The sequence below is a fragment of the Phyllosticta citribraziliensis genome, assembly GCF_038025025.1.
Source record: "Phyllosticta citribraziliensis strain CPC 17464 chromosome Unknown J3D65scaffold_10, whole genome shotgun sequence".
Classification (NCBI taxonomy): Eukaryota; Fungi; Ascomycota; class Dothideomycetes; order Botryosphaeriales; family Phyllostictaceae; genus Phyllosticta; species Phyllosticta citribraziliensis.
Genome location: NW_027117347.1, coordinates 595,425 through 619,783, shown reverse-complemented (window position 1 = coordinate 619,783; position 24,359 = coordinate 595,425). Strand labels below are relative to the sequence as shown.

Below are 24,359 nucleotides of genomic sequence, written 5' to 3'. Positions count from 1 at the left end.
CCAACCACCCCGAAAAACACAAAACGAAAACACAGCGGTTTCTAAGTCATGTTGATGTTTTGTTCGGGGAAATTCTAACCATCCCAGCCACCACTCAAGTGCGCAGATTTACGAATGGCTAGTAGGCCATGCTCGCTCTAACCGTCTCTCTCGCTCTCTCTCTCTTCCTGCCATGCATACCCTGGCCGGCTTCTCCGCCGCCGCTGTCAAAAATCTTTTTGTGTTGAATGGCGCTGCAAAAGAAGACTCTCATCTAATGCAACATGCTGCCAAAAAGGGGAAGGTGAGAGAAAAAGAAGAAAAGGTACAAAAAAGGTTTCACCTCTAAAGAGCCGGCATGCCGAGTAAAGAGGAGCGGGCAGAAGGAGAAGAAAAAAGTTTGAAAGTGCCCAAGAAAAAGCTTTGAAACATCCCTCGTCGATATCCTGAGACCCTCTCTAATCATTCGTGCTCACAAACCATGACGTGGCTCCCGATGTCCTCCACCCAGAAAAAAGCGGCGCGTACCTGCGCCTCCCCGTTTATCCAAGCGCCTCGAAACCCCGCAGTTTGAACAAGTGAAAGGGTATCACATTTACTGCTTGAGGGTCTTGAAGTACTGGGGGCCCTCGGTCAGGCGCTTCTCAGTGTTGGCGCGGCCGTTGACGAAGTCGGGGTAGTTGAGCGTCAGCTCGACCTGGCCGTTGACAATGTTGTCGACAGCCTCGACACCCAGCATGAACGAGTGGTCCTGGTTGCCGACCTCGTACTTCCAGGAGCCGAAGCGGCCACGAGACCAGATGTCGCGGGCCTGGAGCTTGGGCAGGAGCTGCTTCAGGACGCCGTCACGCTCCAGGCTGGGGGTGGGGTAGCCGTGGTCAAAGGCGCGGTGGTAGGTCGAGACAATCTCGTCCTCGGGCTTGAGCATCTCGGTGTTGATGAGACCCTGGATGCTGTCCTTGAGCAGGTTCTCGACGTCGACGGGCTTCATGCCGGACTGCGAGATCTCCAACATGATGGACCAGTAGGGGCCCTCCTTGGGGTCGGAGCTGGTCTTCTCACCGTTGGCGCGGTAGAGAGTGGGCAGCTTCTCAGAAGCCTGGGGCTGGTTGTAAGGCGAGTAGTTGGAGAAGATGGTGGCGCGGTAGAAGGGGCAGTCGCTCTCGGGGAAGTAGAGCCAGCACTTGTCACCAATGCGCTCAGGACGCTCGCCCCGGATACCGACACCAACGACGTGGGTGGTCGAGTAGTAGAGACCCTTGGTCAGGTCGACAAGCTCCTTGTCGCCAATGGCATCGGCCAAGAAGTCGACCGACATGGTCGAGACGAGCTGCTTGTAGTGGACGGTGGTGCCATCCTTGAGGATGACCTTCTTGGCGTCGGCGTCGACCTTGGTGACGGTCGAGTTGGGGCCGTAGCGCGTCTTCTCCTTGGGGAGAGTGTTGGCAACAGCCTTCCAGATGCCACCGGTACCGTCGCGGGCAGGGAAGCGGAAGGTGGCGTTGGGGCCCCAGTTGCCAGCAGCCTTTTGGAGGATGACGTTCCTGGTGACGGTCTTGAGGTCAGGAGCAGCGACACGCTCGCCGAGCCAGGCGCATTGCATCTGTGTAACGTCAGTACGGGGGTTTGGGCGTGGGGTCCAGTTCAATGACGCACCTTGGTGGTGGGCACAGCCCACACCTTGTAGTTATAAGGCCTCATGAAGAGGTCGGCAATGCCAGTGCCCATCATGCGCACAATCCACTCGTCAAAGTCCTTGGGCTTGGAGTTGGAGACGCGGGCCTCGAGGGCAGCCTCGATCATGCCATCCATGCACTTGACCTGCTCCTCCTTGGGAAGCATTGAAATGTTGTTCTGGAAAGGGTAGGGGACCCAGAGGTTCTTGCAGCGGACATAGGAGATGCGCTGGTGGGTGTACCAGTCCGAGTCGTTGGGCAGAGCCTCGTTGATGCAGTCGTCAAAGTACTTGTAGTGGGAGAAGATGACGTGGCCACCGACATCGTAGAGCTAGACTGGTTAGCACAATGGGCAGCAGATCCCCCAGACTTGGCGGGGTTGGAATGTGGGAGACTTACGAAGCCCTCGGGGGTCGTATCGGTCGAGGCAAGACCACCAGGAGTCTCGTTGGAGTCGATGATCAGCCACGAGGGGCCATCCTGCGAAGGAAAGGTCAGCGAGGGTGCGGCGGGAGGGAGATACGAGAAGAACGGCGTACGATGTGGTTGAGGCGCTTGGCAGCACCGAGACCGGTAGGACCGGCGCCAATGACGAGGACGTCGACAGAGCTGGAGAGAGAGAGCGGAGGTTAGCAGAGAGCGGGAGGGAGAGCGAGAGGCAGGCGATGGATGAGGCGACGTACATGTCTTCCTTGGACATGGTGAAGGCAGACGAGGCGTGATCAAAGATTTCCTGGAAGCTGGGAACTCTTTTGAGGGTGTTGCGGGCCAAGGTGAGCATGCGGGAGGAGAGAGGACTTTATTGTGGGCGGGGAGTCGAGGATTTAGGGGAGGCGAGGGTGAAGGGTGATGGAGAGTCGAAATATGGGACGGGTAGTTTATCCTTCGGACGGCCAAATTGGGAGCAGGAGCTCGGGCCAGGGCAGGAGCAGGAGCAGGTGTCTAGGTCCAGCGTGCAGGTGCAGGTGGTGCAGGGCAGAGTCGGGCAGTCGCAGCGGAGCACAGGACAGGATGCCTGCCCCCGGCCTGCTCTGGTCTGGTCGGCGTGGCCGTGCGTTGGAGGTGAGCTTCCAATGGTCGTGGTCGTGGTCGTGGCCGTGGCCCCCGTTTGGTTTCAGAGCGAGAAAAGGGGGATCGACGTCGAGCAGATTGACTGGCCGAGTCATGATGCAGAGACGTCAATCAACACCTGTACATGGCGCCTACCTTACTCTGCCGTCGGGAAGCTGGTCGCAGTCAGCTCGGCGTCCCTCTGTGCGCCACAACTGACTGATTCCTCCCGTTTTTCCTTTTGTCTCTGGCTTAGTTGTCCGCCGTTGAGCTGGGCAGGGTCAGGACAAGTGTCCACTGGCTGGCTGTGCGGGACAATGTGCGTCGGCCTGGCCTGGCCTGGCCTGGCCTGCCGTGGTCGGGATACCGAATGATGGTCGCAACTGCAAGGTCCTGGTGCCGTCATGGGCCCACCATGCCCTCCTCACCTCCAGCCCTCAGGTCCGTCGCAATTTCTAGCCATTCTATTTCAGCACCAGGGCCACGAGGGCCTGCGAGGGATTGACGTTGCGACTGTGCTACCGAGATAAGACGCCAGGGCTGCTCTGCTTAGCTTAGTCGAGAGGTGAAGAAACGCTGCCTCTGCCCTCGCTGCAGGTACTACACGTAGAGGCCAGGTTGCATTGCCCGTACCGTACCGTACCGCACCGCGACGCACCGTAAGACGGACGGCACGCAGGCTGGCTGCTGGTTGCTGGCGCTGGCGCTGGCGCTGGCTGTTCCCGCTGCCGGCTGAGTGTCCGCCGCCCGCCCTCGTCTCCGCCGCCTGTGCTGCGGGTGCCCTCTCCTCCCCGTCCAATTCGCCCTCCCCCAAAAGCAAGGCCGACAGCAAATCTGGGCCCTCGTTACACCCGTGCTGGCTGGCTGTGACGAGAAAAAAAAAGAGTGGACTGTTGTGTGGTCCCCTCGCCGTTTGATGACCTCCGCTGTGGGAGCCAACCATACAGCTTACGCGCAATCTGAGTCGCCCCAGCCCGGCCCAGCCAATCATGCCCTGCCCGGCCTTTTCGCTCATAACCAACGACGGGAGCCACCACCTCACCACCTCTCCCTTTCCCCATCCCATCTCTCTTCCTCCACCACAAACCCCACCACTCTAAACCACCGCCCTCCGCCGCACCCCCTCTCGTACGCTCGTTCGACCTCTGTGTCCCATTCCTCCCCTCCCTTGCCGCGCGGCCCAGTCCCCCGTCCAAGCGCCTCCTACCGCTGCGCCAGACGACAAGACGAGAAGCACCCGCGCCTCCGTCCTCTCTTCTTCTCTTCTTCCTCACAACTCCCCTCTCCCCCACAACTCCCACAAACACCACAATGGCCGACGAAAAGTCGAGGAGCTCGGGCGAGAGCCCCCGCGAAGCTGCCGCCAACGCGACGCTGCCCACCGTCAACCCCGACGCTGTCCAGCCCGAACCGCCCAAGCCCACCTTCCACCCCGCCGTCTACATTGCGTGAGTAGACTGCGAATCCCGCTGCCACCGCGCCGCTCGTACGCTGACCGCTTTGCAGCACCTGGATCTCGCTGAGTTCCAGCGTCATCGTCTTCAACAAATGGATTCTCGACACTGCCGGCTTCAGTAAGCTCTCCCTTGATACCCCGGCTCAACAAACAACACATGGCTAACTTTTTTTTTTCCTTCTCACTACAGGGTACCGTACGTATTCCTTCGAATCGACAAGCAATTGACGACATGCCTAACCTCCTTCGCAGCCATTTTCCTGACCACCTGGCACTTGACGTTCGCGACCATCATGACCCAGTCGCTCGCTCGCTTCACAACCGTCCTGGACTCGCGCAAGAAGGTGCCGATGAACGGCCGCGTTTATCTCCGCGCCATTGTTCCCATTGGCATATTCTTCAGTTTGAGTTTGATCTGCGGTAACCAGGCCTACCTGTACCTCTCGGTTGCCTTCATCCAGATGCTCAAGGTGGGTCTTCGCTGCTCCACTGTCGACAGCGCGCCAGTTTCTGACCGCCAGACAGGCCACCACCCCCGTCGCCGTTCTCCTGGCCACCTGGTCGCTCGGTGTCGCGCCCCCCAACATGCGCACCCTCGGCAATGTTTCCATCATCGTCGTTGGTGTCATCATTGCCTCTTTCGGTGAAATCAAGTTCAACATGACCGGTTTCCTCTACCAGGCCGGTGGAATTGCTTTCGAGGCCGTCCGCCTGGTCATGGTCCAGCGCCTGCTGAGCTCCTCCGAGTTCAAGATGGACCCGCTCGTCTCGCTCTACTACTACGCTCCCGCTTGCGCCATCATGAACGGTGTCGTCTGCCTGTTCAGCGAGCTGCCGCGCATGACCATGGCTGACATCTGGGGCGTCGGTGCTTTTACGCTCCTGGCCAACGCTCTTATTGCGTTCCTCCTCAACGTCTCGGTCGTGTTCCTGGTACGTCAAGAAACCCCGCGGCAAAATCGCGGCCGAATCCCACTGACACCCTCTGCAGATCGGCAAGACCTCGTCGCTCGTCCTCACCCTGTCCGGTGTCCTCAAGGACATCCTCCTCGTCTTTGCCTCGATGCTCATCTTCCGTGACCCCGTCTCCGGCCTCCAGGCCTTTGGTTACAGCATTGCCCTCAGCGGTCTCGTCTACTACAAGCTCGGTGCCGACAAGCTCAAGGAGTACGTTGGTCAGGGCGGCCGCGCCTGGGCCGAGTACGGCTCCCGCCACCCCGCTCTTCGCAAGCTCATCGTCTTTGGCCTCACCATCTTCATCGTCTTCGTCCTCCTCGGCGGTCTCGCTCCCCACTTTGCGCCCGAGTATGACCAGTACGCCAAGAACAAGCTCGGTTCCCTCCTCGGCGAGAGCACCGGCACGCTCCCCGCCAACCCCAACGGCGCCTAAGCGCGCCCCTGCTGGATTCAAGCTGTTCAAAAATCTTTTTGGCTTGTACCTAGAGGACGGATTCGATGCACGATCGGTCGCGCTTCACTTACCCTGAATCGGCAAAACGAGATGAAACGCCCGCGTCTTATGAATTTTTAGACGGACTTTTTTAATCAAAAACCACCAACACCCACAAAAAGTTGTCTGGGATGTCGCCGCGGCAGCAGCGAGTGCTGTGCTTTGAACAGACTGCGCGCGCACCCGAGCAACTTTTTCACTTCTACGGCGGGATTCGAGAAGGGGGCGGCGGCTCGTTGTACTGTATGAGAAAGGGAGGAGGCTGTTAGAAGGTTTCAAGGAAGCAGGCTCGGAAAGGGAGGTCATTTTCTAGGAACTCTGGTATGAAGGAGGTACTGGCAGGCAAGCAGGACTGTATGGAATCGGGTTCACCTCTCGTCCCCCCCTTTTTTTTTACTTTTTTTCTCTTTCCCTTTTCTCTCCCTCTTCCGGGGATGCAATGATCACAATCAACACAGAAGACAACACATCACAGCCTAAAACACTGGGAAATGGAAATATGCACAACTTGTTCAATACTGGCTTCTTGTTTGGGTACTTTTTTGGTTTGTCGGTTTTGGTATGGCGGGATGCGTTGGATGGACGATGGGTGGGATGGGATAGGGCGGTTTGCATCTTGATTTTGTTTCTGGGGTCGGAGGAGCTCGTGGTCGTTGGACGGATGCATTTTCTTCGCCTTCCTTGGTCATTTGACTGACTACGGTGCGTTGGTTAGTTTACTACATTCGTCAACTGTTACTGTCGATAGCAACTGCGGCGGAGGTTTGAGTAGGCATGATTGTATGTACGTAAGTAGGTATGCATGTCTTCAGCAGCAGCAGCACGAATAGGCAAGCACGTAGGCAATCAAGCAGGCGATGAATCGAATCAAAATTGCACCTTCTCCTACATAAGCACTGCTTGAAGGTTGATATTCATTTTGATGGCCACCTGTTCCATTTTTGGCCTCACAGCCAGCTAGCTAGCTAGACTGGCTGACTGGCAGGCAAGCAGGCAGACTAGTAGACAGGGGGAGAGAGAAAAGCAGGGTCCTCCGTCCTGCATGCATATACGACGTTGATGCGACATGAAAATAAATAGAAGCATCATGCGGCGGCGGTGGCGAGTGTGGAGTACGGGGTACAGACGTAGAGTTCAGTATACCGGGGGGGGAGGTTGACGCGTCAGCTCAGGTTTTGATCGTCAAGCGCAGAATGTTGATTGGTATTATTACACGCATGCATGCATGCGTGCACGGCCTTGGCTTTAGGATCAGATGGTGAAGATGGTAGTTCGCTTGCATGTAGATGTAGGATGTAGCCAAGTTGGCACAACTGGTTGGGTTCCGGTGTGTGTGTGTACATGAATGTATGTTTTTAAACAAATGCCTGAAGTTTGCGATCGGAGTAGGCACACACGCGCGCCGCGTGCATGGCGTGCATGCATGTACGGTGGATGGATGCATGCATGCATGCACAGCGCGCGCATCAAACCTATCCATCCACCCATCCAGTCTTCCTCTCTGCCAGAAAACCTCCGCCAAACTTTCCCTGCTTCCTCATCACTTCCCATCTTCTCAGGCTCCTCGGGGACCGGCCCGCGCGCGCATGCATGCATATGAAATGAGAGGGACCTCCCGGTAAGGACGGAACCAAAGGCAGATCTCGACTCTTGAATCGCATCGCATCAATCATTGTTCGCTCGTCTGTCTGTCTGAGGGTCTGAGGGTTTGTCTGTCGGTTGCCGGGCTGCGCTGCGCTGGATACCTTACGTGCCAACTGGCTGAGCGAGTCGGAAACAAGGTGTAAAAGAGTCGGCAGAAAGGCCGGCTGGCTGGTCCCGGTCAAGGCGGTTAGGTTAGGGGACGGACGTGCTGTCGCGTCGGTAAGCCTGAGGTGGGAAGATCATGACGATGTTTGGTCGCCCTGACTGAGGGTGGGCGGACGGGCGGTTGGTTGGCTCGTGGGTCGGCTGTTCGGTACCATGTAGGTAGGTATGTAGGGTAGGTAGGAGTAGGCATGTAGATGTTTTGCTGTCTCAGTGCCATGAGGCATTTCACCATCTCATCCCGCTCGCCCGCCAAACAGCTTCCCTCAACTCTCTCTCAACGCGACGTGGTACCTACCTACCTACCTACATCCACCCCCATCGGAATCCATCCCTCCATCGACCGCCCCGAGCGTCGCCCGGCCGGCGGAATCCAGCGGAGCGGGGCCGGCTCCCTCCGCTGCCAGGCACACTGCGGAGAGCGTTCCGCCGCACGCACGCACGCACGCACGCCCCAGCTACCTACCTACCTAGGTACCTAAAGCGCGAGGATGGATGGATGGATGGGTTGATGGACGACCTACGTGGACAACCGCGGCGCACGGATACGAGGGGTCAAGGAAGAAGGGAGGAGAGAAACGAACGTGACGCCTCGCCCGCTGCTGCTGCTGCTACGGTGGACCTTGACGGGCGTGCTGTGCGGTGGGCCTGCCTGTCGCCGGGGGCTGCGGTTGTTGGTGCGCGAGGAGTGGTAGAGGGGTTGGGTGAGATGGGTGGTTGATGGGTGGGCGCGCTGTACCAGGTAGGAGGACGAGACAGAGAGGGAGAGGGAGAGCTGAGTTGGCTGGCTCTTTGGAGCGCTGCCTGTCTGCCTGTCTGCCTGTCTGCCTGTCTGCCTGTCTGCCTTGGCTATCCTGCCTGTCTACGTCTCCTGCTCTCCCAGCCACCATCACTTGGTCGGTCAACCAGTCAAGCTCAGTCACCACCCACAGTTACCTCCCATGGTCACCACCCACGGTCCGCTATCAAAGCTCCGCCATTGGAAGCGGGAGAAACAAAGGGAAAAACAAAAAGATTAGTCAATTTTCGTGGCTGGGCTGATTACACGCGCGACGCGCCTGTGCCGCCAAACGTCAATCAGGGACGCGACGGAAGGCGTTGTCCTTGCATACACATCACAGACACACAGACACACACAGTAGACCGTGCAGGCCAAAGCAGACAGACAGATGGGCGTGGGGGTACAAAAGGGGAAGCGAGGCCAAGCCAAGCAAAGGAGGAGGCAGGCGGGAGGGTGGCTGGCAACGGGATGGATCGTGGGGAGTTGGAGTGGAGGGGTGAACGGATTGACAGAGTGCGGTGGTGGGTGGTGGGGAGCGAGCGAGCGTGCGTGCGTGCATGCGTGGTGCGTGCAGAAACGCAAGGGGCCGGCGCACATGTAGAGAGAGAGGCGATCCTACTGGTCGGCAAAGCAGTCCGCCAAAGGGGTAGATACATCTATGTGCCAGGGGGGATGTGTGTATGCATGTGTGTACCTATGCAGTCGAACGCACAGAGATAGACACCGTCCAGTCGCCACCTGGTTGGGACATACCCCAGCAGCAAACGACAGATGCAGGTGCGTGTGTGTGTACCGCTAAGCCAGTGTGGGGGGAGGGCGCACCAACAAACGGTCGTCTGCTGCAACGGTCAGCTAGAGCCACGGGCTGAAAGGGGCGGTTGGGTGGGGTGGGGGTGGAGTGGAGTGGAGTGGAGTGGTGATAAGCTTAAAATGACGAGTGGCGGGCGTTTTGACGCGGTGACCCAAGACATCTGTAGGATGGTGCGAGAGCACGTGGTCCGTCTTCGGTTGGGAGGGAGGGGGGGGGGGGGGGGGGGGGGGGGGTTTTTTCTGGTGGGTAGGTAGGATATCCGAGCGCATCGTCGTCGGCATGTGTGATCCGGCAGGGGAGTAGGGCTGGCTTGGTTGGTTGGGCAAGGGGGAGGCGGCTGTCCGAGTGAGGGTTGGAACGGAGGGGGCAAGTCTGTCGTCGTTGATGAGTTGTGACAGACTGGCGCGAAGGAGCCGTTGATGGATGGAACGGTACGAAATGATGTGAAGACATCCTGTCCAACAAGTCGAGCAGGAGAGAGAGTTCTGAGTGTGAAGTCTGGCGGCACCCCTAGATTTGGCTGATTGCAGAGCCTTCTGTTTCCATCCCTTCCTTCAGTTTTGGTCTTGCCGATCTGAGAGTAAAGACACTGGAGAGCTTATTCTGAGAACAGACTGCGGTTGCAATCTCAGCATTTGCTCACCAGTGTCTCGTTCTGTCGCAATGCTGTGGGGCGTCGTGAAGAGAAGAATCACGTTTCTCCATCGCGTGTCGAAAGAGCTCTGGAGACTAGGAAGCATTCATGAAAGACCCACCAAAATATATCAGCATTTCTTGAGAGTCAATCATGCCACAGAAACCCAGGTTTTATTCATGCTTACCCATCAGCAGGCTCATCCTCAAGTTGTCAGCGATTGGAAATGGCAAGCTGTCTCGTGATAATTTTCCCCTTCAACAGCTCTCCTCTGGACAAGACCTGCGCGAGGTAAAAATTAACCATATATGCAACAGTAGGGGAAAAGGCTCAGCGAGTGACATCCTCGTCATAAGCTTCTACTTCCGCCAAACGCTAACCTTTTCGTTCGTGAAATCTATTGAATGGCAAGAGCTAGGCAATGTTTCCAGCACGCTCAGCCGCGACGACGCTTAAGTTCGTAGGAAAATCCAGGAACAGTCCGGCTACCAACGCTCGCAGTCGAAACCAACTACAAAGCCCTACCCGAAAGCTTCATCTGGTCCCCTTCCCCGTTTAAGGATGCGCCGGCTAAGCTTACTGACAAGGTTCCGTGCCTAACTGGCCGTACAGGGAAACTTGGACGACGACATGGCGCGACATGGTGGAGAAAGATTTCCCCTCCGCCGCTCCAATGGACAACTGAGGAAAGTTTTGTTCCTGACCGCACTAAAACACATAGTTCACTATAGATATTGTTACCGCGGAGAGTGCGCTTGCTACTACTCAATAGGGTAATCGATCAAGGCGAGTAGGGTCTTTTCTGCGCAGCGGTGAAGCTGATTGGAGTGTTATTGTATGCTGAAGCTTTGCTGTGCTTGGATGAGCCCTTGGTTGAACCTTTGGATGAACCCACTCTAGGTTCTACGAAGGGAATTGGTGGCGTTTGATTCGAAAGCGCAAGGAGAAGAGGTAGCTGTGAATAGGAGTCAGTGATATATAAGAGTTGGGACCTCTCTCTCCTCTTTACGATCATACAATGTATGGGTGCATCCACTATACACACCCAAAGGAGACTCATTCTTTTCTTTCCTTTCCACTCCTTTACATCTCCTAGGCAAGTTCCATCGTTATGGCAAAAGCCGTCTTGATCTTCCTCTTCGTTTGCTGCATCCTGGCCTCGTTGACGCGCGCCGACGAATTCAAAGACAGCGCGTTTCTGTTGTTCGGAAAGGTAAGCACGCCTCACAGAATCTTGTCTTCCTCTTTTGGTCAGAATGACTGATAGCAAGACATGGTGTCTGCCCCGCTAGTGCACCGACGACGCCTCATGCGACAAGCGTTGCCATGACCCGAAAGAATATGAAGGCGTAACCAACGAATACAACAAGGATGACATCCCGGACTATGTCAAGTACCTCAGCGGAACGTGTAATTGGGCTGGAACAGATCGCTGCGGCTGCCATGTGCGTCTCCCTGAAACCATTCCTTCCCCTAACCTCGGACGGTCTTTTGGCAAGGCAATCGTGATGGCGATTACCCTGGGTACCTTTGGGCTGATGAGTTTTTCTGAACAGGCCAAGGATGATGCTGCTTGTGCGGCCTTAGCCCCTTGCGGTGAAGATGAAAACGGCTGCAAAATCAAGGGACAGCTGCTACGCTCCAAGGAGAAGCTGTGCTATTGCCCGAAAAGCTGTGATGAGAAGAAGCCTCCACCTCCAGATAACAATGCGCCGGGGTCAGGCGGAGTGAGAAAGGGAGGACCGCCATAGATGTCTGAGTTTCATTTCGTGTCTGCTTGCGAGGTTTTGCTTGACTGTAGTGTCGGGTCTCATCTATTTTCTGTTGTTGCCAATGACTGAATGAGGTCTCGCGGACGGTGTTTTCCAGAAGCTGTGATTGTCATTGGACAGAATCCGATTGGTAGGATTTTTCCGACAGCTTACAATGAATTGGGCATGAATCGATTTTTGGAACCGAAGGGTTGCCGTGTTTGCAAAACTTGGCGGCGAGAATTCGCTTCACGATCGTCTCTCCTCACGTTTCTACTCATGACCTCGACTTCCCAGTGTTTGAAAAGCAGAAAGCATCTGCGTTAATTTCATGAATGCCTTTTTACGCCGCCGAGCCTTTCCCAAGCCCGCTGGGTTACAGGCATTTGACGCCTGCAGCCATGCTCCACTCGTCCCCAGAGTTTGGCCCCGTCAAATCTCGGACGAGACGGTACATGGCTTCGTCCCATAGACCCGTAAAGTCTTCCGACGCAGCGCTTTTGGGAGATACTGTATCGATTCTTTGCCAAAAATTTACTAAAATCTGTCGAAGGCAATCTTGGAAGTGTTCCAGATGGACTCGGGGTGGGCGTGAACACTTGGCATGATCCCAAGGCCTATTGATCTGCGGATGGCCTTGGCGAGCTTTCGCTGATTCTTTGGTCTCAAGCCGGTCACCCTGCGGTGCTTGATGCGGCCGTATTCCGACGTGTAGTTGGACAAGATGGAGAAGTTCTGAGGGAAAGACGCCCATGTGTTAGCACAGCTAACAGTTGGCTGATACCGTGTTGAGCTTACCTTGTACTCTTTCAGTGGGTCCAGTGCCAGAGTATCAAAGGCATCCGACGTGGGAGTAGCAACACCGCGTTTCCTCCACTTTGCAGTTTCCACGCCCGTCAAGTCGTGCGGCGCATAGATGTCGCCCACTTTCCATTTGCCTAGCCGAGTCATGAAGTTTGACTTGCTTCTATGTTCAACGTCCATCTCGACTCTTTCTCCATTGAGCAATTCCTGAGCCAACGTCCAACGCCTGTCCGTCTGGGGAGCGTTCTGGTCTGGGAATCCGGCGGGTCTAGAGCGAGTCGAACGGTCACGCGATTCGCTGTCTAGTCCAGTCGGTTGGTTGCGCGGGGGGAATAGTCCTAGAGATAAATCAGCCATTCAATTCCTACCCACTTCTTCCCAAGCGATTTGTAGTCCTACCCGAGTTTGGGGGGTTGACGGACTGGTGTGCAACGCGGGTTGTGGAGAATGCGCGCACTGGTGCCGTAGAGAGGTTGGCCAGCGGCCTGAAGGTAGCTCTTGAGAGAGACATGGCGACGATTGGTTGGCGGTGGTCGTGACGGAGTCGGGAACCAGGTGGTGCTGGGTGCGCAGCAGTTGGAATACGATTCACCGCCTTGGCAGTTTTGCTTTGCGGACGCGACGAGCACACCCAGCACGTCCACCATCTTCTCCGCGCCGCACCTCCGCGACACAGACCACCATTGAGCTCCCACTCCGCCTTGAACCCCAAGCTCCGCACGACAATCAATGATGGCGCCTCACGATCGTCTCTAATTCAAACATCTGTTGGCTCCAAAGCCTCAATCCTGAGCTGCCTTCCTCGTCGCCATGCCCACACCTCTCGCCAGGCCGGTGCTCCGCCGACTCGTTTCCAGCAACCTGGCACTCCACCGCAAATGCCTATACTGCCGCATTGAACAAAGTCTCCAACAGTGTCAGCGTCAAAAGCTGCCGCTCGAAGGCCGTCACCAGCGGCGCACCGTTTTTGGCTTTCCTGGACGATTCCTGAACGTCAAGCAACAACCTGCCGATGTGGCTGCGCTCGCGCTGATGCGCAGTCTCAGCGATGCAATCAAGGACCAAGCCCGACCTCCACACTTTTCCGAAATAGAGCTCGCATGGAGAAAGTTCTTCACGGCCAGATTTGAGCGTTCGCAACCCTTGTCCGACGTGGAAGCTAGACACGCTCTCGACACCTTGCGATACATGATCAAGATTTGGGAGAAACAACGCGCGCAAGAGGGGTCTAGGCCGGCTGAAGACGCAGCGATATCAGGGGAGCATTTGGTCAAGGCATTGTGCGTTGTCAGGAACCCAGCGTGCATCAATTCCCAATCTTACGTACAACTCGCCGAGTTGATATTTGAGCAAATAAAGAGTCAGGCTACCGAGGATCCAGAATCAAAGCGCAGGGCTGCCACTGCCCACGAATTTTTCTTGCACGTCCAACTTCAAAACGGCCATGCCACCTTGGTGCGGGATTACTTGGTCGGCGAGTGTGCGGCCAAAGACCCGAGGACAAGTCAAAGTTTTGATCCCAAGTATTGGAGCGGATCTCCATTGATTCTACACGATGTCATGCGACACTTTGCAGATGCTGGTAACGAAACAGAGCTGCTCAGGACCTATCAATTGGTAAAGGAGCTCCCAGGGGCCATCCAAGATGAGAGGGAACCACTTGAGTATGTCTTGGCCTACTTTTACGCAAGAAAAAGAAGTCCCGAAGAAATGGAAAAATGGCTAGACATTGCCTCGAAAAAGTCGGGTCTGCAGGTCATCCCGGCCACACTGTTCCCAGAAGTTGTCAGGTGTTGTCTTGCTAAAGAGTTTGGGTCCTATGGGCGGAGACTCGTTCGCCTAACACTTGAGAAGCTTGAATTGAGCTATAAGAAGCCAACAAATGAACAGCCCATTCATCTCCAAACAGACGGCAAAGCAATTTGGGATGCTGTACTACTCTGGGCGGCTGGAAACGGCAAAGGAGTTGAGGAAGTCGACCGCATGATGCAGATCATGGCCCGTCAAAAGAGCGCGGATGGGTGGAGAGCTAAGCCCGACGTCGAGACGATCAACATGTTGCTGGAATTTTGCGCATCTCGACAGGATGCGTACTCGGCGGAGAGATATGTACTCCTTGGCCAGAAACGGGGCATCATGCCGAACGCCACCACGTACAGTCTGCAGGTCGAATCTCGCCTCGCCCAAGGCGACATCGAGGGCGCTCGAGCAGCGTACAAGAACTTGGTGGGCGAAGAGTCACTTAAACAGGAGGATATTAGAGCAGCCAACAAGATGGTGCGGGCCTTGATTGCTCACGACTACGACTTTGACGCCGTCATGTACTACGTTGACGACCTCAACGACCGGGAGGCCATCTTTGAGATGGATACGGTACTGGCCCTGGCCAAGCTCCACATGAAGCGGAACGAGCTTCACGAGGTCATTGATCTGCTCAAAACACATGCGGCCCAGGCTCCTACGGACGAGCGCCGCAAAGTTTTCGACTTTCTCGTCTCCTTCGTCTTTCTTCCTCAGACTTCGACGGCCGTAGCCTGGGACATTTATGTTCTCCTGCGGGGCATGTTCTCCGAGGAGTGCCTGCGCGACACTCGTACCGACATCATGAAGGAATTCTTCCGACGTGGACGCGCCGACATATCCGCCCATATCTTCCAGCAAATGCGCGAAGATGTGCGTGCAGAAGTACAACCGACTGTGGACACGTACATTGCTGCCCTCATGGGAGCAACCCAGAGCGAGGACGAGGAGCCTCTCTCGGCCATTCACAACCTGCTCAAGCTCGATGCCTCTATTGATCCAGACACACGGCTACACAATGCGCTGATGATTGCATATGTGTCGCGATTTGAGCCGGCGCGCGCGTGGCGTCATTGGCTCGACATCATCAATTCCACCGAAGGTCCAAACTACACCAGCATCATCGTCGCGTTTTCTATCGCAAAATTCATGCAAACATCTGGCGCAGAAAAGACCAAGGCCCTGTGGGAACGCATCGTCAATATGAACATTGAAGTCACCGAGGACCTGTTGGGAGCGTACCTTGACGCCTTGGCCGGCCTCGAATTGATCGAAGAGGCTCTCGACACGCTGAAGCGCAGCGCACGCGACTTTGGCATCAAGCCATCTCCCTATCTGTAAGTCAAAGCCTCCACCCTAGCGCCGGCAGATTGTGGTACTAATTGCCTGGACTGTAGACTCGGCAAGTTGTTCAACGCAGCGAAGCCAGTGACGGAGCAACGCAACGTAGCCGCGCACCTGCAAAAGGAGCACACGGAAGAGTGGGAGGCGCTGACGGACGAGGTCAAGGGCAAACTACTGCCTAACGGTCGCTTCCTCTTCAACATTGACAGGAAGCTGGAGCCTTGATGGGTCAGTGTCCTAACTGACAGCCAGCGTTTAATATCTTTGACTAGGCAGAGGTAGTTGTGTAAGGGGAAAAGATGGATGACTCATGTATGCATGAACAGTCGTGGAGAACGGATCATTGATGGACATTCACTGTTAAAAGCCTTGTAAAATACCATAGATTTACGATCGCTGGACGCATGATGCCTTCAATGGGAGTGAATGACTGATTCCATCTGTATAGACATGAATTTCATTGAAAGGGCTCCGGTAGGCACCAGCAGGCTCTGACACCTCACACCCCATAGCCTTCCCCAGTAGACAGTGACTCACGCATGCACCACGCGCATGCTTTGCCGCTGCCTGCGCCTTCGCCTCACGCGTACCCCAAGCCATCTAACCAAGCATGTATATAAACCATATCCTCCCGCTGCTTCCTCTTCTCCTTTTTCCTCTCCATCCCGGTGCAAGGGCTTTACGCACATCAGTGAGGACTCGTCCGAGATTGCGTTTTTGCCGGTTGAAAACTACAACCATATGACCGCTCTCGCTGGTCCCCTGGATCGGCTTGGAATCTTTGGAAACTTTTTTTTCGGCATGGTGCTCTGTCCGAGTACTGCCTTTTTCGTTGCGGAAACTCGCCTTGAGTGGGACCGTGAGGATGAGGGGTTGGGAGTGTGTGTTGGTCTTCCGCTGGTGATGCGTTGCGCTGTCAATTTCAAGTGCTGCTGTCGTCTTCATCTTGGGCCTTCTTGTTCTACCAAGGGGTCTCCGAGTGAGGAGGTCTGGGACGGCCAGACCTTCAAGGCTCTAGCAGAGTTATAGGTAGCCAACTTTAGCTCCTCATAGACCCTTGAGCAACAACATCTACAAGCAAAACAGACGGACAGCAGAGCACAACAAACACCTCTAACCCCACGTATCCCCACCATTCCACTCCATCACCTCCATCCAAACAGTGCAAGTGACAGTGGAGAAAGCCGGCCACCCTCTCCATATTTGCTAAGCTTCACAGATAAGCATACCAGCAACCCCGTCCCCGTCCCCTTTCCCGCTCCGCTCGTGCATGGGGCGTCCGCAGCAGCTTTCCTTGACGCACTGCCGGATGCGGTAAACAGCGCCGGCCCGTTCCTCTGGCACGTTGTGGAGCGAGTGGCCACTGGCTGGGCTAGCGAGGGCCAAGACTTTTGCTTCGGCGACGCCAAGACCGTATCTCGACGCGCGAGGGAGCGGTGCGGCGAATGGGAGGGCGGGTGAGAGGTGCGTGGGCGGAGGAATTGATAGGTTCGTTCGCTGGTCGTGCGTGCGTTTGAATTGGTTGTGCAGGTTTGGCTTGCACGCGTGGTGTTGACCGTGGTAGTGGTGGTGCGGAACGCCTTGCCTCTTCCCATTATCTGCCTACCCAATCGTCTGGGTTTGCTTTTCTTCTTTTTCTGGTCAAATGCAACGTCTGTAGTTCAATAACAGGCCGAATATGTAGGGCTCAGTTAGCTCCATTGCTTGGACAGTAGTGGGCCTAGCCGCTTGAACCACCTTCCCAATCCGTCTTCGCTCGTACTCCCACCCCGGGACGGACAACAACAACGGGGAATGCGAAGCTAACTACCCGTACCGCTCAAACGCCCCAGGTATCTCGTCTCGTCCGACAGAGCTCTCGGAGGTCGCCTGTAATCAAGAAAAAGAGTCCGTCGAGTCGCGCGCATATAAACTGGGCTGCGGCCGCAGACCCACGGTGCGGATGCTCGTCCAGAACCATACCAGCACTCGCTTCGATACAGGATCCGTTCGACAGCCATGCACGTTCTTTTGGCGTTGAGCAGCGCGCTGCTGTCTCCCATTCTTGTGGCGGCCTTGCCTACTCCTCCTGGTATTCCCTCGGCGTCGACGGCCAGGAGCGAGCTGTCGGGATTGACCGTGGCTGCGCGAGGATCTTCGTCTGGTTACAGCCGCGATGTAAGAACTAATGAGAATCCGCAAATTGACTTTGAGCTGAAAGAAAGACCAGGAATTCAACCACTGGATCACCATCAGGTTTGTCGTCGACCACCACCTCGATATTGGATGCTAGATAATTGACCTCTGCAGCGGCTCTTGCAATACTCGCGAGACTGTCCTCCAGCGTGATGGTACGAACGTCGCGACGAGCAGCGCCTGTGCAGCGACCAGTGGTACTTGGGTGAGCCCGTACGACGGTGCTACGTGGACTGCTGCTTCGGATGTCGACATCGACCATATGGTGCCGCTCTCGAATGCTTGGCAGGTACGCTGAAATTATTTTCTTTTTCAATCCTCATGGCACGGCTGTCGACTGATCGAGCGGTCCCTCGAGTCATCTCCTCAAAATGGAAGATTCCGGTCTTGGCTACGGGCGGCTGTGCAGCTCCGAGAGACTGATTTGAGAAATAGTCCGGTGCGTCCTCATGGAGTGCAAGCCAGCGCCAGGCCTTTGCGAACGATTTGGACAACCCGCAACTCTGGGCTGTGACGGACAACGTCAACCAGTCCAAGGGCGACCGTAGCCCTGATGAGTGGAAGCCCCCGCTTGGTGAGTTTGACTTACTGTCATTGGACGTGTATGCAAGACTGACGTATAAAGCGTCGTTTTATTGCACATATGCTAGCGCTTGGATCAAGGTAAAGTCGGTGTATAGCCTTACCATCACTTCTGCTGAGAAGACGGCTCTTCAAGGCATGTTGGATACTTGCTGAGCAAACCCTGAACATTGAAAGGTCATGCAAGGGTGGGCGCAGAAGCTGGATCGTAGAATTAGTAAAAGGTAGAAATCGAATATTCAAGAGGGAAATCCATTTATCGCTTTAGAAAAATGGCCTTTGTCATTAGTAGCGGCAGCCCGGCCAGAGAGACATCTTGTCATGATTGTGGGGATGGCTTTCGCGCGTCCATTCACCGAGTAAGATGGTTGAATTCATCATTGAAGAGGAGTTGTGAAAGCCAAAGAGTTGATGAAAGAGGGAGCGGAACAAAGGCAAAGGTCAACGCTGCGACGCTAGCGGTTGATCGATAAGATAAGATGAACTTTTTGTGACTCTGCCCTCTGACTCTAACCGTGCGCACAACACTCGGCTTATCTGGACGCATTCTTGTCGCTCTTTGCTCTCAACGGCAACAGTCCCTCTCCTACAACCTTGCGCAACAAGTCAGCATGGCGACCATCTACATTGACGAAGACATTGGCAAGGACGAGCCCACGCAACAGGGCACCGAAGCTTCGCCCTACAAGACGGTCCAGTTCGCATACCTCCAGCACCCCGGTGAGGCCCAATACCTGACGCGCAAGTCGGCCAGCGCCGACGATGAGGCCGCAAAGGAGTGGAAGCCCGCTGCAAAGTCGGCATTGAAGAAGGCTGTCAACTATTTCGAACAGCAGAAGAAGAAGGCCGCGCGCGAGCAGGAGCTGGCCATTCAGCGCAAGAAGGAAGAGGAGGAGCGCAACAAGATTCTGGAGGAGGCCAAGAAGCTGTCAATTGAGGAGGACACCAGCCTTCCCGCTCCTACCAAGATCAAGCTGGATGAGGTCGGCGACCACGTCAAGCTGCGCAACGCAAAGGACCCCGAGAGCAAGGGCACTCGTGTCAGGGTCCTCGGCCGCGTCCACCGCGAGCGCAAGCAAAAGGACGTTCTCTTTGTCACCTTGAGGGACGGATATGGCTACATGCAGGTGGTCATTAGCGGCAAGCTGGCCAAGACCTACGACGCCCTCACCCTCACGCGCGAGACGTCGATGGAGATTTACGGAGAGATGTTCGAGGTTCCCGCTGGCGCTCACGCGCCGCTCAACCGGGAGCTGCACGCCGACTTTTACAAGATCAACAAGGAGTGGAAGGCCGCTGGCGGCGAGGAAGCAATCACCAACAGGGTTGCGGCTGGTGCGGATCCCAGTGTGCTCATGGACCTCCGTCACCTCACTCTGCGTGGTGAGAACGCCTCTGCCGTCATGATTGTCCGCGACGCTGTCGAGTTTGCTTTCCACACGGCCTACAAGGAGACGAGATTGCGCAAGGTCAGCCCGCCGGCTCTTGTCCAGACGCAAGTCGAGGGTGGCGCGACTCTGTTCAAGTTTGACTACTACGGCGAGCCCGCTTTCCTTACCCAGTCCTCCCAGCTCTATCTCGAGACGTGTTTGCCGTCCATGGGCGATGTCTACTGCATTGAAAAGTCGTTCCGTGCCGAAAAGTCTCTGACCAGGCGCCACCTTTCGGAATACACCCACATCGAGGCCGAGCTTGACTACATCAACTTTGACGATCTCCTTTCTCACCTTGAGCACATCATCTGCCGCGTGCTCGAGCTCTCCATGGCCGACCCAGTCATTGCTGGACACATCAAGACGCTCAACCCCGAGTTCAAGATGCCCGAGAGGCCTTTCAAGCGCATGAAGTACTCGGATGCCATTCAGTGGCTGGTGGAGCACAACATCCCCAACGAAGAGGGCCAGCCCCATTCCTTTGGTGATGATATTGCCGAGGCAGCCGAGCGCAGGATGACCGACATCATCAACCGTCCCATCTTCCTGACACACTTCCCCGCCGAGATCAAGGCCTTCTACATGCTGAGGGACAAGGAGGACCCGCGCGTCACGGAGAGCGTCGACTGCTTGATGCCTGGCGTTGGCGAGATTGTTGGCGGCTCCATGAGACTGGACGACTACGAGCAGCTCATGGCGGCTTGCAAGCGTGAAGGACTCAACCCGACTGACTACTACTGGTACTTTGACCAGAGGAAGTGCGTGTCCCCCTTTCCACATGACCAAAAGGACAGTTTTACTGACGCGGCGGCAGGTACGGAAGCTCTCCCCATGGTGGCTACGGTCTCGGACTTGAGCGTTTCCTGGCTTGGCTGTGCAAACAGCACACGGTCCGGGACTGCTGCCTGTATCCGCGCTACATGGGTCGCTGCACCCCGTGATGACGACGTGCAGGGCTGTCTGGACGGGTGCGGTGGAATGAGTCAGGGCTGTGAGTCTTTGCATGACGGGGGAAGCGCATTTAGATGGGAGAAGTGCATGACGGCGATAGACACATGTCAAAGAAAGCTTGATTTGGCGCGGGTTCGCGTGGCCGACGATGTGGAAAGTGCCAAGCCTGGTGATGTGGACGTGAGGTGAGGTGAGGTGGTGGTGGACGAGCAACGAGAAACGTCGAGGGCGAAGAGATGTTTCCAGAAGGCGAGGCAGTGGGCGAGGACATGTCAGTAGGTAGTGTAGTGGACATGTAGACGGTCGAAGTTGTTTTGTTGCGTGAAAGAGACCGGGCGCCTGCATACGGCTAGGGCCGACGGGCGGGTCACGTGCCTGGGCCAATGGCGGCGATACTTAAAGAAGACGCCCCGCTCTGTGATGGAGCGCGCATTCTCCATTGAGGTGAGGCTCTCGGTATCGTATCGTATCGTATCGCACTGCACTGCACTGCACCGGCTCAAGAAGCGAGAGCCACATCTGACCGCAGTGCGCACGCGTCTCCAACGCCCGTCGTCCACCTCACCCACCTCACGCGCCCTCAATTGTCCCGCCCAGTCCCTCCTTGGTTCGCAGACCAAGCCATCCAACCACTCCTTCCGTTCGCGCGCGCACAGCTCCCCTCCATCATCCCTGGTCCTAGCTCCCAGAGCTTCCAACTTGAACCCACCTCACCGGCACCCGCCAACTTCGCAATCGCCCGCCGCATGCGCATCCGTCGTCGCGCGACCCACCACCCACCTCTCCCCCTCTCCCGTCTCCAAACTCGTCGCGCTCGCGCTGAGCATGTGAGGAGTAATGCTGTTCACCTCGCCGAAAAATCTCCATTACCCCGTCACCGTCACCAAACTCCTCCAGAAACAGGATGACAAGGTGAAGAGGTTCGCCAAGCTCTTCTCTTACACCTACACAACTTCCGTAACCGAAGTTGATGAGTTCGGCCAGGACTATGAGGTCAAGAAGAAGTTCCCGGCCGAGTATGAGGCCGAAAAGGACGGCGCCATCAAAAAGCTCTACATCAAAGAGGGCGACGTCATCGCTCGCGAAGGGTAAGTCGCGCTCCCTGCGCCAGCTCTGCCTGCACCCGCTGATCGCCGCCCAGCACCAAGCTCCTAGAGCTCGAAGAAGAGTGCTCCCACGAGGTCCAGTGGGGTGGCATGTGTGCCAATTGCGGCAAAGACATGGACGAGTAAGTGAACAAAGTCGGTCTTGGGCGCTTCCGCTGACATCCTGGCGCAGAGTGAGCTACAACACGACCGTCCGCGACGTCGACCGCGCCACCATCGTGGGAACTCCGGTTAGCACCCAGCTCAAGATTAGCGAAGCCCGAGCTGTTCACGCAGAAGAAGAAGCCAAGCGCCGGCTTCTCACAAACAAAAAACTCTCCTTGGTCGTCGACTTGGACCAAACCATCATCCACGCGACCGTCGATCCGACCGTAGCCGAATGGCAGAAGGATCCGAACAACCCCAACTACGACGCTGTCAAAGACGTGCAATCTTTCCAGCTTCAGGACAATGGACCAGGCGGAAGGGGCTGTTGGTACTACATCAAACAACGTCCCGGCTTGAATCTCTTCTTGGAACAGATTTCCAAGGTTTACGAACTGCACATTTACACCATGGGCACCCGGCAGTACGCGGACAACATTGCCAAGCTTGTAGATCCGGACCACAAGATATTTGGCGACAGAATCCTCAGTCGTGATGAAAGTGGTAGTTTGACGGCCAAGACCCTGCGGCGCATCTTTCCAGTGGACACGAAAATGGTAGTCATCATCGATGACCGAGGAGACGTCTGGAGCTGGAACAACAACCTGATCAAGGTGACACCTTACGATTTCTTTGTTGGCATCGGCGACATCAACAGCAGCTTCTTACCCAAGCGCCAAGATGGTCCCCCAGCGGAAGCGCCCGCAAAGCCGCGTCCGGCGGAGCCCACTGTAAGCGTAGCAGCAGCACCAGTACCAGCAGAAGGAGAAGGTGAAGGAGAAGAGGCCAAACCTGAATCGCCCGCCGTTCTGGAGACGTCCACCCAACTCAAAGCTCAGCCTCTGCCGCCAACGCAAAACGGAGACACTACAACTCTCGAGGATCAATTGGTGGCCATGAGCGGAGGCGACAATCCTGATTTGCTCAAAGAGCAGACCAACGAACAGAACGAGACGATAGCAAAAGAAATGGAAAACAGACCTTTGTTGCGGAGGCAGGAGTTGCTTGACAAGGCGGACGCCGAGGCTGAGGCAGACGAAACGCAAACACTGCATGGAGCCGACACCAACAGCGATTCTCACAAGCACCGACACAATCTCTTGCATGACGACGACGACGAGTTGGCTTACTTGGAAACAAATCTCCGCGCGGTACATCGGAACTTCTACGAGCTGTACGAAAAGCGACGTTCCGGCGTGCAGGGCGGCAGGATCGCGCAACTCAAAGGCGAAAAGAGCCCAAAGAAGCGGCCCATTGGTGATTTGGACATGGTGCCAGACGTTGGTCAGATAATGCCCGAAATGAAGCGCACGGTGCTCAAAGGTGTTTCGATTGTGTTTTCGGGCGTGGTGCCACTGGGCACGCACATTCAATCGTAAGTCGGGGATTCCAATTTGCAAGCGTGGCGCTAACGCCTTATCAGATCGGAATGGGCCGTTTGGGCAAAGAGTTTCGGGGCTCACATATCGGAATACATCAACAAGAGGACGACGCACGTGGTGGCGGCCCGGAACAGGCGCACGCAAAAGGTGCGGCAAGCAGCGCGGCACGCGCACATCAAGATTGTCACGACCGACTGGTTGCGAGAGTGTTGTGTCAAATGGACGCGCATGCCGGAGACGCCCCACTTGATACACGTCGAACCGGACGAGCGTGGCTTGCACGGCAGTCACCAAGGCTCGCCTTTGGATGAGCTGGAGGACAGCAATATCCTGTCGTCTTCAGAAGACAGCGGGACGGTGGATACCGAGCCGGATGAGCTAGGCGAAGGCGATGACTTGAACACGGACGAGGAAGAACTCGACGGAGTCTTGCCATCGATGGAAATAGAAGACAAGAACCTGACCATGGACGAAAAGGACCGGCAAGAGATGATGGACGAGCTGGCTGAATTCCTCGGCGACAGTGACACGGAAGAAGACACGAGCGAGCCATCGGACCCAGAAGGGTTCGAATCAGACGCAAGCATGGCGACGAGAAACGGCGTCGCGGCGAAGAAACGCAAACGAAGACCAGAGTCGGCGGAGAATTCGGGCGAGGAGAGCGACTCGAATGCAACGGACATGGGGGTCGAGTCGAAGCTCCAGCGACGTAAAAAGCGTGCGTTTGAGCGCGTGAGTAGCCTGACGAACGTCTCGACAGCTGACCACTCCTCAGGCCTACCGAGTCCCGACACGACGGGGCCGGAAGAGGGAGTGGAGGGCGACGAGGTGGACGCGGGCGAGGCGCAGGAGCCGGACGTGGACGAAGATGACGACGATGCATTGGAAGCAGAGCTGCTCGCGCAGTTCGAAAAGGACGACGACGACGACGAGGAAGACGAGGGAGAGGAGTAGCGGAGCAGCTGGTCGTGTCTCATTTTCTTTGGAAAATACTTTGTGCTTTGAGCCTAGCGCGGTGCCATACATCATTCTGGGTTGATGCATAACACTACTGCATAGCGAGGGAGTCTGGATCTGGATGGCCTCCTTTTTTTTTTTTTTCTTTCTCTTGGTAGGAGACGAGGTATACTTGGGCGCGGCTCCAGCCCTCTTTCTCTCACGACAAAACCGTTTTGTTATCTCTTTACTTTTGGGAGGTTTGGTGGCTGGCGAGCGGCAGGCAAGGAGCGAATCATGAAGGCGGC

At 56.0% G+C, this 24,359-nt stretch overlaps 8 protein-coding genes across 8 annotated transcripts; 6 read left to right on the top strand and 2 right to left on the bottom strand.

The window, feature by feature from the left end:
* Window positions 1-348: 348 nt before the first annotated feature.
* J3D65DRAFT_61958 (UDP-galactopyranose mutase) lies at window positions 349-2,783 on the bottom strand. Its single transcript, XM_066799768.1, has 5 exons — window positions 2,339-2,783; window positions 2,195-2,264; window positions 2,055-2,135; window positions 1,636-1,986; window positions 349-1,582 (listed from the first exon to the last, which is right to left on the bottom strand). The coding sequence occupies exons 1-5, from the start codon at window positions 2,434-2,436 to the stop codon at window positions 575-577; spliced, it is 1,608 nt and encodes a 535-aa protein (XP_066652347.1). The 5' UTR covers window positions 2,437-2,783; the 3' UTR covers window positions 349-574.
* A 1,111-nt stretch (window positions 2,784-3,894) lies between these two features.
* On the top strand, window positions 3,895-5,801 carry J3D65DRAFT_62105 (triose-phosphate transporter family-domain-containing protein). The gene is made up of 6 exons (XM_066799914.1): window positions 3,895-4,153; window positions 4,212-4,279; window positions 4,352-4,357; window positions 4,414-4,631; window positions 4,687-5,094; window positions 5,153-5,801. The coding sequence occupies exons 1-6, from the start codon at window positions 4,017-4,019 to the stop codon at window positions 5,549-5,551; spliced, it is 1,236 nt and encodes a 411-aa protein (XP_066652346.1). The 5' UTR covers window positions 3,895-4,016; the 3' UTR covers window positions 5,552-5,801.
* Window positions 5,802-10,754: 4,953 nt separating this feature from the next.
* On the top strand, window positions 10,755-11,394 carry J3D65DRAFT_670207 (uncharacterized protein; the record flags this gene model as incomplete). The annotated part of the gene is made up of 2 exons (XM_066803273.1): window positions 10,755-10,856; window positions 10,936-11,394. 2 exons carry the CDS (start codon window positions 10,755-10,757, stop codon window positions 11,392-11,394), a joined length of 561 nt encoding a protein of 186 aa, XP_066652345.1.
* Window positions 11,395-11,931: 537 nt separating this feature from the next.
* J3D65DRAFT_670206 (mitochondrial 37S ribosomal protein bS18m) lies at window positions 11,932-12,709 on the bottom strand (the record flags this gene model as incomplete). Its single annotated transcript, XM_066803272.1, has 3 exons — window positions 11,932-12,129; window positions 12,193-12,536; window positions 12,598-12,709. 3 exons carry the CDS (start codon window positions 12,707-12,709, stop codon window positions 11,932-11,934), a joined length of 654 nt encoding a protein of 217 aa, XP_066652344.1.
* A 136-nt stretch (window positions 12,710-12,845) lies between these two features.
* On the top strand, window positions 12,846-15,815 carry J3D65DRAFT_633856 (uncharacterized protein). Its single transcript, XM_066801169.1, has 2 exons — window positions 12,846-15,335; window positions 15,396-15,815. Exons 1-2 carry the CDS (start codon window positions 13,009-13,011, stop codon window positions 15,565-15,567), a joined length of 2,499 nt encoding a protein of 832 aa, XP_066652343.1. The 5' UTR covers window positions 12,846-13,008; the 3' UTR covers window positions 15,568-15,815.
* Window positions 15,816-17,155: 1,340 nt separating this feature from the next.
* J3D65DRAFT_633852 (uncharacterized protein) lies at window positions 17,156-18,348 on the top strand. Its single transcript, XM_066801168.1, has 5 exons — window positions 17,156-17,499; window positions 17,552-17,577; window positions 17,632-17,806; window positions 17,953-18,091; window positions 18,143-18,348. The coding sequence occupies exons 1-5, from the start codon at window positions 17,341-17,343 to the stop codon at window positions 18,253-18,255; spliced, it is 612 nt and encodes a 203-aa protein (XP_066652342.1). The 5' UTR covers window positions 17,156-17,340; the 3' UTR covers window positions 18,256-18,348.
* A 276-nt stretch (window positions 18,349-18,624) lies between these two features.
* On the top strand, window positions 18,625-20,902 carry J3D65DRAFT_633849 (uncharacterized protein). Its single transcript, XM_066801167.1, has 2 exons — window positions 18,625-20,290; window positions 20,347-20,902. Exons 1-2 carry the CDS (start codon window positions 18,711-18,713, stop codon window positions 20,471-20,473), a joined length of 1,707 nt encoding a protein of 568 aa, XP_066652341.1. The 5' UTR covers window positions 18,625-18,710; the 3' UTR covers window positions 20,474-20,902.
* Window positions 20,903-24,291, top strand: J3D65DRAFT_633845 (uncharacterized protein). The gene is made up of 4 exons (XM_066801166.1): window positions 20,903-21,571; window positions 21,625-21,711; window positions 21,762-23,108; window positions 23,157-24,291. Exons 1-4 carry the CDS (start codon window positions 21,321-21,323, stop codon window positions 24,067-24,069), a joined length of 2,598 nt encoding a protein of 865 aa, XP_066652340.1. The 5' UTR covers window positions 20,903-21,320; the 3' UTR covers window positions 24,070-24,291.
* The last annotated feature ends 68 nt before the right edge of the window (window positions 24,292-24,359 follow it).

Bases quoted from the DNA above. Each gene is read 5' to 3' on its own strand.
- J3D65DRAFT_61958 (XM_066799768.1), bottom strand. From the start codon at position 2,436: ATGCTCACCTTGGCCCGCAACACCCTCAAAAGAGTTCCCAGCTTCCAG. The intron at 2,136-2,194 runs GTACGCCGTTCT...TTTCCTTCGCAG, and splicing joins CCAAGCGCCTCAACCACATC to GATGGCCCCTCGTGGCTGAT. The intron at 1,583-1,635 runs GTGCGTCATTGA...GACGTTACACAG, and splicing joins GGGCTGTGCCCACCACCAAG to ATGCAATGCGCCTGGCTCGG.
- J3D65DRAFT_62105 (XM_066799914.1), top strand. From the start codon at position 4,017: ATGGCCGACGAAAAGTCGAGGAGCTCGGGCGAGAGCCCCCGCGAAGCT. The intron at 4,632-4,686 runs GTGGGTCTTCGC...ACCGCCAGACAG, and splicing joins CCTTCATCCAGATGCTCAAG to GCCACCACCCCCGTCGCCGT. The intron at 5,095-5,152 runs GTACGTCAAGAA...CACCCTCTGCAG, and splicing joins ACGTCTCGGTCGTGTTCCTG to ATCGGCAAGACCTCGTCGCT.
- J3D65DRAFT_633856 (XM_066801169.1), top strand. From the start codon at position 13,009: ATGCCCACACCTCTCGCCAGGCCGGTGCTCCGCCGACTCGTTTCCAGC. The intron at 15,336-15,395 runs GTAAGTCAAAGC...CCTGGACTGTAG, and splicing joins ATCAAGCCATCTCCCTATCT to ACTCGGCAAGTTGTTCAACG.
- J3D65DRAFT_633852 (XM_066801168.1), top strand. From the start codon at position 17,341: ATGCACGTTCTTTTGGCGTTGAGCAGCGCGCTGCTGTCTCCCATTCTT. The intron at 17,500-17,551 runs GTAAGAACTAAT...AAGAAAGACCAG, and splicing joins CGTCTGGTTACAGCCGCGAT to GAATTCAACCACTGGATCAC. The intron at 18,092-18,142 runs GTGAGTTTGACT...TGACGTATAAAG, and splicing joins TGAGTGGAAGCCCCCGCTTG to CGTCGTTTTATTGCACATAT.
- J3D65DRAFT_633849 (XM_066801167.1), top strand. From the start codon at position 18,711: ATGGCGACCATCTACATTGACGAAGACATTGGCAAGGACGAGCCCACG. The intron at 20,291-20,346 runs GTGCGTGTCCCC...ACGCGGCGGCAG, and splicing joins TGGTACTTTGACCAGAGGAA to GTACGGAAGCTCTCCCCATG.
- J3D65DRAFT_633845 (XM_066801166.1), top strand. From the start codon at position 21,321: ATGCTGTTCACCTCGCCGAAAAATCTCCATTACCCCGTCACCGTCACC. The intron at 21,712-21,761 runs GTAAGTGAACAA...ATCCTGGCGCAG, and splicing joins TGCGGCAAAGACATGGACGA to AGTGAGCTACAACACGACCG. The intron at 23,109-23,156 runs GTAAGTCGGGGA...ACGCCTTATCAG, and splicing joins CTGGGCACGCACATTCAATC to ATCGGAATGGGCCGTTTGGG.